Here is a 14,725-nt window from a genome sequence, read left to right as displayed (position 1 = left end):
CCACCCGTCTCCAGCATCTCCCCCTGCCTCCAGCATCCCCCCTGCCCAAGTGCTGGCACTCAGCGCTGTGCGCGCAAGCAAGGCAATCAGTGCTGCAGGCTGTGTTTGCCAAGTTCAGCAGTAAAGATAAATCACCCCTCACACATCAGCAAAAGGTGAGCTCCTGAGCTGCTCCGTCAGCTCCCAGCACTTGCAGGCAGTGGGGATGGCAGCATGTTGTGGGGAGACGTGGGTTCACCAGAAGGGACTTTTCACCCCATCCATCACGGACAGGCTTGTTTTCTGCCCAAACCCAGCTCCAGGTGCTTTGGAACAGGTTTCTGAAGCCCCAGGCAGGTGTGGGAAAAATGATCCTCAAACTCACGGGAGTAATTTATGCAACGGGGAAACCTGGGAGTCAGCAGGTGGAGGAGCCTGCAGAGCTGGTGGTGGGTGGAGAAGAGCATCTCCTAGGACAGCTCTACCAGCACAGCCCATGCCCTGCTCTGCAAACATCCCCCCAGATGCCCGCCACAGGAGTGGGGAGAGGCGTCCTGAAGAGCCAGCAGCTGGCAAAGCTCCTACCATCTGGGAGCCCTGGCTGCAGATGGACTCCAGCGGGCAGAGAAGGTACTTGGGCATGGCAGGGTCCCTCCGGGCACTCAGCAGCTGCTGCAAGCAGGGGGGATGCAGAGAAGGCAATAGCCTGGGCCACCAAGAGGAGGAGGAGGGTGGCAAATGTTGAGTTTTGGTGGCAACAGCTCCATGTAGAGGCAGCCAGGGTGAAGCTGGGAGCTGGGGATGAAGGAAAGAGAAGGGAGAGGATAAGGGCTGCAGAGCCAGGGTGGCTATGTGGGTCCATGTGGAGGGCAAGGTGTGGCTGTTAATGCTGGATAGGAGAAGCAGCCATGGGGATGTCAAGGTTTCAGGAGGTTTTGGAGTCTGGGAGCAGGGCCATTTGTCACAGAAACACATCCAGTCAAGTCCTCAAGAGAAGAAACCTGGGATTTAAGGGACCTCAGGAATAGTCTGACGGCAGCTCAGCAGACACGCTCCTGCTCGCTCCGTCACCAGGCAAACGGGCTTTGCCCCAGCTCCTCCATGTGGGAGATGGCTCCACAGCTCAGACAATTTCTGCTTTTCCACCTAAACGCTATCTCCAGCTGCTCTGTGCCATCTGCTCTCCTCCCTCCCTGGTGCCCCTCCAGCCCAGCAAGTTGTTACAGGCAGCAAACAAATCCCCGTCCCCAAGGCTGAGCACACCCTGCCCCTTCGGTCTCCTCTCTGGCACAGGCTCTCCTGCATTCTGCTCACCTTATCAGCTTTTCTCCCTTCCTGCTGCCATCGCAGGTCAGCTGTCTTGAATGTGGGCAACCAGGCGCACACGCAATGACCGTACAAAGCTCCACCCAAGCTTTGTGGAATGGCAATGAAACTTCGCCACAGCTGGCCAATGTGCTTTGCTTGGTACAGCACAGTCTCGCATGTGTTGCTTTTCCACAAGGTTTTATACTGGAGAGTTGTCCCCTTCCCATGGTCTGCCACCAGGTCCTCCCCGGCTGCCTTCGTTGCTGAATTTCACCCTGATTCTGTTCTTCCACCTCTCAGCATCTCCCTGGGGTATCAGAGTATCAGAGTCCTCCTCTGTCCTAAGAACGTTTGCGTCAGTTTTCTGCACAAGATTTTGAAATATCAAGAAGTACGAAGCTAATTCCCAAGGACTTCAGTTAGTCACCTCAGTCCAGCCTCCTGCTTCTTATCAATCTGGGTGGCAGTGGTCTCCCATGTAGGCAGTTCCAGCCTGGCACAGGCTCTCCTGCATTCTGCTCACCTTATCAGCTTTTCTCCCTTCCTGCTGCCATCGCAGGTCAGCTGTCTTGAATGTGGGCAACCAGGCGCACACGCAATGACCGTACAAAGCTCCACCCAAGCTTTGTGGAATGGCAATGAAACTTCGCCACAGCTGGCCAATGTGCTTTGCTTGGTACAGCACAGTCTCGCATGTGTTGCTTTTCCACAAGGTTTTATACTGGAGAGTTGTCCCCTTCCCATGGTCTGCCACCAGGTCCTCCCCGGCTGCCTTCGTTGCTGAATTTCACCCTGATTCTGTTCTTCCACCTCTCAGCATCTCCCTGGGGTATCAGAGTATCAGAGTCCTCCTCTGTCCTAAGAACGTTTGCGTCAGTTTTCTGCACAAGATTTTGAAATATCAAGAAGTCCGAAGCTACTTCCCAAGGCCTTCAGTTAGTCACCTCAGTCCAGCCTCCTGCTTCTTATCAATCTGGGTGGCAGTGGTCTCCCATGTAGGCAGTTCCAGCGTTATTAGTAGTTTTCCAAATCAAATGTTTCACTGCTGCCCAGACAGGCAGAGTTTACTGCATTTCCTTGGACAATCAGTGACCTCATTGGAAGAAAAAGCAAGAACAAGCTACAGACTCGTGTACAAGGACTCGATGGGCCCTCTGTCTCTTGATGTCTCAAGTCAAGACTGGTTGCCTTTCTGAAAGATGCTTTAGCCAAAGACAGGGCTGAATGTGAGGGTAACTGATGTGCAGGCTGATCTAGAACAACTCTTGGCTTGAATGTTTGAAACTTAGTGTAACAAAGAGCAATGGCCATAAATCACAGCTTGGGAGGTTCAGGTTAGACCTCAGGGAAAGTTCCCTCACCAGGGGGTGGTGCAGCTCTGGGACAAGTCACTGGAAACGTGGGGAGATTCTGCCTTTGGGGATTACCAGTAACTGTCCACCCAAAGCCAGGCCTGCCCTGCTGTAGCGCTGGCAGCGGTCCTGCTGCATCTGGTGGCACTTCAAGTGCTTCCAGATCTGTCTCACCTGCGCTTCATCATCACCACGACTGAACTGCCCAGCTTTTGCTTAAGGACCAGGCTGGACTCAGTCCAGTCACAGGACACAGCAGAGCAGAGCCATGGCCCATGTTTGGACCACTGAAGCTCACAGGCACTTCTCAGTCTTGTCAGGACAGTTCTGTCCAAAAGATCCTGCCTGGCTGGGGCACAAGTGCCTGGGCTGTTACAGCCGCTGCGAAGCAGAAATTCAAACCCTAATGTAAACCTGGCGTGCAGGGTGAGCTGCACATCTCCCCAGCCAAGGACCCACATCGCGATGTGCTGCTGTAAAATGCCGCCTAGAATAATAATGCGAATAATCATAACAAGTTATCTGGATCCACAGAGAGGGAGCAACTTTGCCGGTAAACTTGGCCGCAGCGGATGCTGCTCCTGAGGGGTTTATCAGGAAAGTGTATCAGGCTCCTCTGTCACCAGCTGGTATTCACGCTGGATTAGCTGTTTATGGCTCTTCTTGGCTCTGCTTGCAGCCAAGAGCCTCTGACATCAGAGTCAACCCTCCCTTCTTATCCCTTGTGACACAAGAGTCACTCACAAAAGGGACACATGCCCAAAAATCTTGACGTTCTCTTCCCCCATCACTGGGAGTTCTTGCATTTGTCTCTGGACACTCCAGAGCCCAGGGCTTTTTCTCCCTTCTCAGATCACAGAAGCCACAGTTATCAAGAGGTGCCCTTCCCAAGTGCCAAAGTCATCCCTGTCCAAGGAGCCCTTTCCCTCGGTGGCTTTCCCAGTGCACTCAGCCTGCCCACGGTGCGGATGAAGCCTGCAAATCCTGGCAGCACCAAGACTCGCCACCCACCCCAATCCTCAAAGAACGTTCGCAAGCAGGGGCTGTGTGTTGTCACCAGCAAGAGGGCTGACGCCTGGCATGGCTTTCAATTAGTCAAGTGTCATTATCCCGAGCACTGGGCCACGCTCAGCTCCTTGACCCCTGGCTTCCCTCCTGCGGCTTCCCTCTTGGGATCCTGGCATGGCTCTCAGCCACCCTCTGGGCACACAATCTTCTGTTCTGGCATGGCTGGGAAAAGGCTTTTGGTGGCACCTGGTCTCTGCGTGATGGGCTTGGTTTTTTGGCCACATCACGGTCCCTTAAGACAGGACTGGCTGTGTCCGATCTCCCTCCCTGGAGAGCTTCTGAGCTTGGGAGAGGTGCCACGCAGCTGCAGGGTGCAGGCAAGTGGAGGGTGAGCTGGGAAAGGTACAGCAAGGAGCTGGAGGTCAAGAAGCAGCCTGCTGAGAAGAGCAGAGAGAACACACAACCCGGCCTCGGAGGTGACAGAAGATATTTCCTAGGAAGTCAGTGGGGATCATGCAGAGTTTGCTGGGAGGCCATGGGTCCAGGAGGAACTGCAGAGGGTCCAGCCAAGGGTGGCCAAGGCAGCCTGGAGCATGGGGCTAATGAGATGTGGAGAGAGCTGGGCTGGCTGAGCCTGCTAATGAAGATGTTAAGGGTGAATTTAATTGCAGCTCCAATGGCTCAAAACTCTGCTAAAAAAGGGTGGAGACTCACTTTTCCCAGCAGCGGTAGGTGATGTGACAGGGGGCACAAGCCCCAGATCTGAGTTGGCTGAAGACTGACTGGGGAGCAAGGAGGTGGTGGGAAGGGGATGTTTATTCCAAGCTTTTTTTATTTCTATTCTGCTGGTCCTAGTCCTTTCTGTCTTTCTATACTTTGGAAACGGAAGCATCATACCTCCCATCATAACAAAACCTGCCCTTCTGAAGGTCAAACACCTTTGGTCTTTTTAGGACACTCACTGCACAAGAAAGGTCCAGGAAACTGCCCCCGAGCATGGGCTGGCGCTGGCCGCTCTCTTCTGACCAACCTTCTCCTACAAAGAGAGGTGGCCTGTCCCTCGGGGGTCCTCTCTGCACCGTGGTGTCTGGACTGCTGTTGGTGTAACTGAAAAGATGACAATGTTACAGTGAAATGCAAAGGGTAAACCCGGGTAGTCTAAGGTCAGCATCAACCAACATCAATTTGGCCAATGCAGAACATGAGGCCATGGGTCCAGGAGGAACTGCAGAGGGTCCAGCCAAGGGTGGCCAAGGCAGCCTGGGGCACGAGGCTTATGAGACGTGGTGTGGAGAGAGCTGGGCTGGCTGAGCCTGCTAACAAAGATGTTAAGGGTGAATTTAATTGCAGCTACAACTGCTCCAAGCTCCGTTAAAGGAGGGTGGAGACTCACTTTTCCCAGCAGGGGTAAGCGATTCGACAGGGGGCACAAGCCACAAATCAGGCTGGAAATCCTGAAAAGCACCTTTCCCAGGAGGGTGACATAGTCCTGCAACAGGTTAGCAGAGAGGTGGAGTTTTCCAAGACTCAGCTAGAAAAATCCACAGCAGATCTGCTCTTGGTGATGGTCCTGCTGCAAACAGGAGGGTGAATCAGACACCACAATCGCTGGTGGGATCCTACGGCCCAGATCAGGCTCAGCAGCATGACTCCGTGGAAGCAGCTCTTGTCAAACTGTCTCAATTTTTTTCCTGAACGTGGGAGTTCAGCAGAGTGCACAGACTTAAAGCGTGTGAGACACGGGGCTCATCAGCAGCGTCATGTGCAACATATGGAATTAGTTTTGAACAAGGCTGGCCCTCAATGGGGACTCACGCTGTGTCCAGCACAGTGGAGGCAGCACCTCTCCTTAAGGTTATCAGAGATCTGGGAGACGATATAAAAACAGTCCTGGCAAATTGTTCATAAAGTGTCCAAAATTGCAGTGTTGGGAATGGCAGCTTCTGTGCAGAGCAGTGATCATGGCTTGATGGCTGAGCCCATGATGACTGTAAGGTTGTGCTTGGGTCTGGAAGCCAAAATGCAGGCCTTGCTTGCAGAATGGGAGAGACTGCATCAAGGGAGGCAGCACCTGAAGGGACCATGACAGGAGCCACCAGGAAGGTAGGAGTGCCTGTGCGGCTGCGTGAGGGCACCTTCCACTTGGATGTGTAAAGAGAACAGTGAGAGCAGCAAGGGAAGTTGTTTATCTGCTACTGGGTACACTGTCTATTTCAAAAAATGATGATGAAGAATACAGAAGTGGCCACAAAGAGCTATGGGAAGATCCACATCTGGAAAGCCACCTCACAGCAGAACGGGTGATTCAGCTTGGTCTAATTACCTTTCATTTTTCTTTGAGAGAAGCCAACTGCTGCCTCTGTCAACATGAGAAGCGTCCCACTACCACAGCACAACAGCAACATACACTATGTTGATGTAAAGGCAAATGGTGGTGAAATCCAGACCTCGCTGGAGAGGGGTACAGCTGCAATGACCACAACCACCTTCCTCTGGGAGAACAAGGTGAACGGTGCATCACCTTCTTTGATCTCGAGTTTCCCTTTGGGGATGACAGTCACCATACCCTCGCACCCCCAGCGCCTCTCCTCCGGCCACGCTCAGTACCTGCCCTCTGCCTGGGATCATTTTCTTACGCCCTCATAGCAGCTTTTTCCTGGGATGCTGAAGAATTTGAGATACATGAAGGCTGAAGATGCTGCTGGGGCCGTGGATCCTCTCCTCAGTCCTGAAGGTACCAAGCACAGGTGGTCCCCAGGAGTGGTCCATTTATCCCTGGCTCAACCAGGGTGATCTTGCCTTGCTTTCTGTGGGGCTGGGAGGTCCCCAAAGACGAGTGTAGCGGGTGCTTTGCAGGGAGGCCATCGCCCAGCTGCAGCAGGAGCACGACCCACCATGTATTCCATCCTCTGCTCTGCCCAAGCTGGAGCCCCAGCCAGCTGCTCAGCCCAGAGCCAAGGCTGCAATGGCCACTTCCCCAGGCTCATCCCTGCCCTCTGCACCCGTGCCTCTCCCTACAACACCCTCCATTCTCCTGTCCCAGCTCTGCCTTTGTATCTGCAGCTTCTGTTACCAACTGCTAATGATCTACATCAAGGCTGCCAGGTGGTGCCAAGTGTAAGCAGAAGAATTCAGAGCCTCTAATTACAGAGGAATTAGCAAGCAGACAGTTACTGTTTAGTGCTAATGAATAGATACATTAAGAGAGACATCACAGAGGCTGAGAAGTGTGAGCCCTGATAATAAAGGAGTGTCAAACAAGGAAAACACGAGGAGGAGGATCCAGGAGGCTGAAGAGGATTCGCCTGCAACTCAGTGCCCTGGTTTTGCTAAGGTGGAAGCAGCCACAGGCAGTGTGTGAAGGTAACAAGCACACCGTATCCAGTGTTATACGGTTATAGCTGCAAAGTGCAAAATCTCAGCATTAAGTAACTCGTTTATAGTGCAGGACCATGCTGGGGGCGTGCAGAGCCCCTTCCCAGCCCTGGGCAGCATCGCACCCACCCATCTCCACCAGCCACCTCTGTAAAGGAAGCTGCAGCAGGTCACCAGCCCAGCCCAGCTCCTCTCTCCTCATCACCCGCGGGCACGTCCCTGCTCACCCTCGACCCATGATTCAGTGCTGTGCTCAATCTGCCTTCAGGGCTTCTGCTGTGGTATTGGAAACACTGTGACCCTGCAGCTCCTGAGCTGGCTTACAATCAGAGGTCACTCTGCTGGTTCATGTGCGGCCAAGACATTTTTGCGTGTTACGTCTTTCCCGGTGCTCTGCACACCCAACCAAGTGGTGCCCATCTGCTCCACTGCTGCTTTACCCCAGGCCAAACGCCTCCCGTCCCCTGCAGCCAGCACACACCATGGTCTCCAGGCAATTCAGTGGAAATGCAATCATCCACGACTGCCAAATTCACTCTTGAAGATCACGTAGTGTCCATGGCAGCCTGGGGCATGTTCACAGAATCCCACAGATTTGCTGCAGCGCTCAGAGGGACCACAGAAACTCGTGTGCTCCCACTCATGCTTGTACCTTATTGGCACACTTCCATTCCACAGTCGGATTAGGCAAAGCCCCAGCCCCAGCCTGTGCTCCAGCTCCAGATGGCTTCCAGGTGGGCTGGGGAGAGCAGCCCCTGCCCGGCAGCACTATGGGGCACCCTGCCACCAGCCCGGCTGCTGCCTGGGGGCTGCTGTGACTCCGCAGAGCAGCACCGCCAGCCACCCCGACACATCCCTTCCCCTGGCAAAACCACCCTGCACAGGGGGACGTAGCAAACTACCAGGTAAGCACAGAGCTGGAGACCCCGAATGAAACCCTTCTGGCTCTGCTGCTTGGTCCTCTTCACCACGGTGACTCTGCAGTGGCACTGGAGCATGTTTCCAGACCGTCATCCCCTGTATCCACCTCCCAACCCCACTTCTGTGCAGCTTTCCTGCGCTTTCATGGCCTGCAGCTGGAGCAGGGATCGCAGCTTGTGTCCAAGTGCTGGTGCCCACCTTCCCTTCCCTCCTCGGGAGGCAGGAGCAGCAGCAGGGGCTGCAGCAAGGCTGCCAGCAGCGGTGAGCAGTGCTGCTAGGTCTGTGGCACACCAACAGTGCATGCAACGGATGCTCCGAGGCAACAGCCTCAGAAACAGTCGGAGAGGGATGCTGAGACACCAGGGGACCGTGACATGAGCTGTTCTGCCACGTCAATGGGGAGGGCAGCTCTTCCTCGGGGCACACTCCAGTTTTTCACTGAAATAACGGATATTTTTCACACCCAAGGCTTGGGATTAATCCAGGAATTGCCAGGCGCATGCACTTTGGTCACCACCAGCGTTACGGAGCAAGCAACACCATGCCACACCTCACCCCACCTCTTCTCCCCATCAAGCCCTGCTCACCCCACAGGGTTTCACCCAGCACCTCTTGACCAGGGGATCTCTGCCCACCACCTCCCCCTCCTGGAGAGGTCTTCTGGGAGACACGGGGCCACATCTTACCAGCCTGGTTGGTGGTGATGTTCACTGATGCGAACTGCGGGGAGAAGGGGCTCTGGTCGGTAACACCATTCACCGCCTGGATCTCAAAGGTGTACTGGGTGTGGGCCAGCAGGTCGCTGATGTAGATGCGGGGCTCCGTCAGGCCCAGCTGGCGGGGGGCAAACTGCACGTTGTCCCCGCAGCGCGTGCATGCCCCGCGGCCGGAGCCGCAGCTCTTGCAGATGATGTTGTACACCAGGTCCTCCCGGCCCCCCGAGTCCCGCGGCGGGGTCCACTCCAGCATCAGAGAGGTCTCGTTTACGCTGGAGATGACAGCCTGAGGGGCAGACGGGATAGCTGTAAAGGGAAGAGACAGAAAGGTGTAAGAGCCAGAGCCCTGCTCCTCACTACAGGACCAGCTGCACCCCATCCTTCTCCCCATCCCCAGACAGGACTCTGCAGCAGGCACAAGCAGAGCCGGGCGCTTCTCTTGGTGTCAGGGATGCGCGGAGCAGGCTGGAATGCCAAAGGCAGGAGCAGGAACAAAACCCACCCTCTTAATCCAGGCTCGTTTCATCATGTGGCATCCCTGGCAAAATTCACCATTATTTTTCGTAGCGTTTCTGACTCCTGGCACTGATCTCCTGTGTGCCAACACGCAGGTCTTCTCATCCAGCTACAGGCCCAGCATGATCCCACTGCCTAGAAGAGCACAGAGCAACCCGAATTTCCATCCTCTTTGCATGTGCAATGCTTGCAAGTGCAGGCTGGTGAAGAAGACCCACGCCTGCAAGGATGATGTGCTCTGAGCCCCCATCTTCCTCCAAAACCCCACCGCGACAGGCGCCTTTGTTAAGTACCACTCGGTGCTTTTGACTAATGTGTGTCGCCTTTCTCAGCCGCGCACATTCCCTCCCTAGTTTCCCAGAGCCAACATACTGGTGCACGGCATGTCGACAGGATCGGCATCTGCCCGGTAATATCCATTTCGGCACACGCAGTTAGTGGCCCCTTCTGAAGTCGTCCGGCTGTTAATCGGGCAGTGGACACATCCTTCATCCCCTTGGCTGGCCTTGAACGTCCCCGATGGGCAGCCTGGAAGAGAACCAAGAGCAGCGGTAAGTGGCGAGGCCAGGGGCTGGCAGGGATGCCCAGAGCCTGGCAGTGCTGCCAGAAAACGCCCATCAGGGCTTTGCAGGGTCCAAAGCCAAAACCTGTCAGCTTGGAGTAAACAAAGTGGAGAAGAAGCAGCTGGTTTGAAGGCTCTGAGGAGGCTGGTGCTGCTGCTCGTCCTGCCCGCAGAGATGAGATCCCCATGCAGCCGCCTCTCCCCCTTAGTCCCCAGCCACGAGCACAGAACAGGGCCCCCTCAGGGAGTCTTACAAATGCAAAGGGGATTTTCAGCTGCCGTCACATAAGATGTGCATGGCTGTACCAAGTCAGACTGAAGGTCCGCACAGTCACCAGAGTCCCCTCCCCAACAGCAGTCACCCAAGGAGCTGTGCACAACCATTGCCCACAGAACCCTCCCACCCTCCAGCAATTCATAGCCCGAGGGCCTCCTGAGAAGCAGGCTCTTTGCATTTAACATCCCTTGTGGGACGGTTCTTCCACTAGGTTATCCCATAATTTTTTTATTCCATTCAAACATTTTGCACTCGTTTTATCCTGCAGCACAGGGCCCTGCAGTGTAATTGCCTGGTGCACAAAGAATCGGCTGCCCTGGGCTTTGAAGCTGCTGGCTGCCATTTCGTTGATGCAATCTCACACTTGCACTGGCAATGAACGTGCAATCGCCTTCCGCCTTCTCCATGACCCCTAGGTTGCTGAAACCTCCGTCATGCCCCAAGCAAGTTGCGTAACAACATTCACTACTCTATTCTCTACTCTTTTCCCATCATTAGCAATGTCCAAATTATTTTTTAACCTCCCAATGTACCAACTGGACTACTTATTAGACCCCCAAGGTTTTATTCCTGAGAGGCATCAGGCCAACTCACAGCCTGTCTCTGTGCATGTGTGTGTAGAGCTGGGATTGTTTTCCCCCATTCACATCAAGTCTATTGAATTCCAATTGCCTTCTCATGCTGTGGTCGCATCGTCTCATAAGGTCCTTTTGCAACTCTCCGCAGCTGGTCCTTGTCTGCACTACTCAGTACCATAAGCAAATTGCCACTTCTAGTCCAAAGGTTGGACCAGATGATCCTCGAGGTCCCTTCCAACCTGGAATTCTAGGATTCTGCCACGACCGGCAGCAGCACACTGGGGTCTACCTCCACTTGTGCGCCGACCTCTACGCCTCTCACAGATGGAGAAGGTGCTCCATTAGCAACAGCCACTCGAAAAACCGCCTGTTCAGCCAGCAGGATGGGCGAGAGTGGTGCGGGGGGTGCACGGTGCCTACAGCCAATGGGTGGCTATGGCTGGACCACAGCGCAAATACAGTATGAACAGATAGGGCATGGGTGACTAAAAATATCCATGCAAAGCTTTGAACACCAGAAAGCCCTTCTGAAGTCAGGGGGTCACTAATGCCAAAGCAAAAACCAGACTATGAGCATTTATTGGCGTGGCTCTTGGTGGTTACTCCTGGCTGTGACTTTCCACCGCTGTTCATTCCTTGTGCGGCACGAAGAGCCTGGGGGGTCGCAGGTGGTTTCTGCGCTGAAACGAGTTAAACAAACTTCGGCTCCAGCTCGCTGCCAAGGCTCTCAGGAATGAGGCAGGTCAGGAAAACAGCCTGGGAAAAGCATGAACTCGGGGCTGCTGAAAGTAAGAGCTATTACAGAGGAGTATCTGGTTTTTTCTTTGAGAAAAAAGAGGGGGTTTTTTCACTTTTCATGTCCCTTTCTTCAAAATTGTCTTGAGTTTCCAATGAGAAAAGCTCTACAGAAAAATGCCATCAGCATCCCTGCTTGCAAAGTCCCTCCTGCCTCCTACAGTCAAAGGATCTGTTGAAAAACCAGCATCTCCTCGTGTTCCTGGATCTTTCCAGCATCGTTGTCCCCCATCTCCCCGCCTTTGACTCCACTCCTGAGCCAATTCCCAGTGTGTCCCTCAGTACAAACCCACCTCAGAGGGTGTTAAGCTGCTGGGAGAGGTGACGGCCGTGTGCTTCCCTGTTACAGCCCAGTGGTGGTGGCTCTGCAGCTGAAAGGGTAACAGGGTCCCCATACTAATACCCATTTTTGAAACACACTAAGACCAACATGTAAAATTGCTCCAGCCCGACATTGAGGGTGAAATACGGGGTCACTTGATCAAAGATGTTGTGAGACGGGGGTCTCTCTCACCTTCCCGAGGCTTGTTTTAAAAATAACAACTTTCCTATAAGGCTTCTTCTGCATTGAGATAGAGATGCATCCAAAAATGCCTGCGCTGCTGAGATGTAGCGACTGGCCCCGAGAGACAGCAAACGTTCCCCAGGTTTGGCCTGGCCCGGGCTGACAGCGGCAATACTCTATGAGCGTTAGAGCAGGGCAAAACCTGGGGGCTGCGTAGTCACCAAAAATACTGAGCTAGGATACTAAAGCCCCGCATGCGCCATCGAAATGGCCAGTAGTTTGGGCAGCTTCCTCCCTCCCCTGGAGGTCCTGCACACGGGCATGGTATAAAATGACCTCAGAAAATCAGAACCTCTCCAAAGAAAATATTCTGAAATCATGCTGAAAGACAGGGAAATCATGGAAATTTGATGCAAAGTCCTTCTTCATTTTTTTTCTCAAGTAACGACAACCTCCAGAGGTAAAATAAACAAACGCTGTGTTCAAAGCTGGTTTGCTCCCTCCAGGTCTTCCTCTGGGTGAGAAAACAGCTTTTAATTTGGAATCCACCCAATTTCTTGTCCCCACAGTAAACAGCAAATCAAAACTGAAACCTTCACACAGGGACTAAACCCCTCCCTGTTCGAACAGCGGGGATGTTCTCACCGCTTGCTGGAAGACACGAGGACACCCCAGTTTTCTGCTCCGGGGGTCGTGACAGCAGCTTTGGGACACGCTGCTTCCCCTCAGGCTCACAACAGGGCAGGGGCAGAGCATTCCCAGAAACCCTTGCTTAGAAAGGGGGAGTTGAAACAGCGAAAGCACAAGGATTCCTACTTTACCTGGGCATCATTTAGCCCAGGAGAGTGACAACCATGACCGTCACTGAAGCAGGGGCGGTTCGCAGCTTCCCATGTGGTAGGTTCCCGCATCTCCAGCACCAATCAGAAGATGCTAATAGGGGTTCACGGGAAACATATGGGCCTTTAATTGCCTCACCACTGCACGCAGGCATGGACGGCTGACTAGCCAGGATACAGCTTGGAGACGGCAGCGGCGATGCTGAGAGGGCTGGCTGTAGCGCTCTCAAACAAGACTGGGGATGCCTGAGCAGCGCCGGGTGTCTTCCTTTCCCATCCACCCATTCCCAGGGCACGGAAAGGTGATGGTGCCTGGGAAGGCACATGTTTCAGGAAGGGATCACCATGGAGGAGGACCCATGCAGGGTCCTGCAGGACCTCACCAGGGATCTGGGAGGGAAGGCTACTTCTGCAGCATCTGCCGCTGGCAGGAGGCCTCCAGCCCTCCTTCCCCAGAGCACTGCCTGCCCAGGGGCAGCTCCACAGGGAAAGGCATCGCCTGGCCCAGCCTGAAGGAAAAGCCTCTGGCCAAACGTGCAGGAGGGGTTCCCTGTGTCCCACTGCTGCTCTCTAACCAACTTTTTAATTAATCCAGTGTGAGCTGAGCAGGCTCCAAACAGGTTCCTCTGCATCAAAAAACTGCCCTGGCCTTCAGAGCCCCCACAGCCACCTCTGCAACAGCTCAGAGCAGACAGCTCTCTCCTGCAATAAAAGTTTTCAAAATGGCATCTTCCACCCATGCTAATGGCTCCCTTTGCCTGGCTTTGTTTCTCCTGGCAGCACAGCTCCGTCCGCTTGAGCAAGGCGTTTTCAATGGCTGATGAAAAACAGGGAGCCCTGGCTCTGTCACGTAGGATCCGCCAAGAGCCTGCAATCCCCAGCCTTATCTCCCTGCTGCCTCTCCCTCCAGGGCCAGAGGCTCGCAGCCTGGCACTGCCAGCACCCCCGGTGATGCAGGACCCCAGAGCTGGTGGCCTCAGCCTCCCACGCTCTCCCATGCTTTTGGGAGCCCTGTCCCATGCCCCTCCCTGCTCCTGCTGGCACCCTATTCACCCACAAACCCTATGGAAGCCTCTGGCTCCCTTGGCCATGAATCGCGGGGCTGCCCCCACACCAACCCCACACCGAACAGGTGCCCGCGACTTGCTCTTATGGAGAATAAAGAGAACAATGTCCTGGACCATGGCAGGAGGAGCGTGGCCAGCGCTTCGAGGGAGGCGCACTGGGGATGCTGCCATGGCTGGGTGGGGGTTGCCCAGCTCCAGGGCAATACGGAGGAACAGGGGAGTCCAGTGGAGGGTGACAAAGACAGCCAGCCCTGGGGCACAGGGCACATGAGGAGAGGTGGTCAGAGCTGGGATGGGTTTACTGGGGTATGAGGGGGACCTAACTGCAGCTGGGGGCAGATGCAAAGAAGCCAGACCCAAACGCTTCTCAGGGCGCCAGACTCTAACCAGGGATAAGGACCAGGAGTTCCGACTGGACACTGGGAAAAGCTCCTTCTGCAAAGGATGGTGCAGCCCTGGGACAGGTCACAGAGGGGCTGTGGATCTCCTTCCTTGGGAGGCATCCAGCTAAATGTCATGGCTGCCTTGAGCCAATGCTGGTGGCAGCCCCGCTGCAGGTAGTAGGCTGGACCCCAGGCACCACCGCACCCAGGTCTCTACTGCTCATGGTAGTGGTGGTGGAGATTTATGACGCTGTCCTGTGCAGAGGACTATTATGTCCAACCAGCTCTGAATTTGTCCCTTTGTCCTTTCATCAACCGTTGCAAGATGAGGTGGGTGTTGCAATGACATCGTCACTTTTCCCACATCCTTCCCCATTCTGCCCCTAGCACCTTGGCCTTTGTTTTTACTTCTGCATGCAGCTGGGTCTCACTGTGTCTCACCTGCCAAAGCTGACCATGTTGCTTGTTCCTGTCCCCAGGCCCCACACAAGGGTGTCTGTCACCTTAAAGAAAGGCTGGCCTCTGGACACCCCAAGGAGCAACG

The 14,725-nt window shown here is 54.5% G+C and overlaps 1 protein-coding gene across 10 annotated transcripts in view; it reads right to left on the bottom strand.

The window, feature by feature from the left end:
• Nucleotides 1–14,725, bottom strand: part of EPHB2 (EPH receptor B2) — a 93,883-nt gene that overhangs the window by 37,412 nt on the left and 41,746 nt on the right. For all 10 annotated transcript variants that reach the window (XM_035900570.1, XM_009645081.2, XM_035900572.1 and 7 more), the window contains 2 exons: nucleotides 9,548–9,703; nucleotides 8,630–8,965 (listed from right to left, as the gene is read on the bottom strand). In XM_035900570.1, the coding sequence (XP_035756463.1) occupies nucleotides 8,630–8,965; nucleotides 9,548–9,703 (492 nt within the window). The remainder of the gene's footprint in view (nucleotides 1–8,629; nucleotides 8,966–9,547; nucleotides 9,704–14,725) is intronic.

This window comes from Egretta garzetta, unplaced genomic scaffold (assembly GCF_000687185.1).
Source record: "Egretta garzetta isolate BGI_Z169 unplaced genomic scaffold, ASM68718v1 scaffold108, whole genome shotgun sequence".
Classification (NCBI taxonomy): Eukaryota; Metazoa; Chordata; class Aves; order Pelecaniformes; family Ardeidae; genus Egretta; species Egretta garzetta.
The sequence above is the reverse complement of the archived record's forward strand: the minus strand, read 5'-3'. Positions and strand labels throughout refer to the sequence as shown.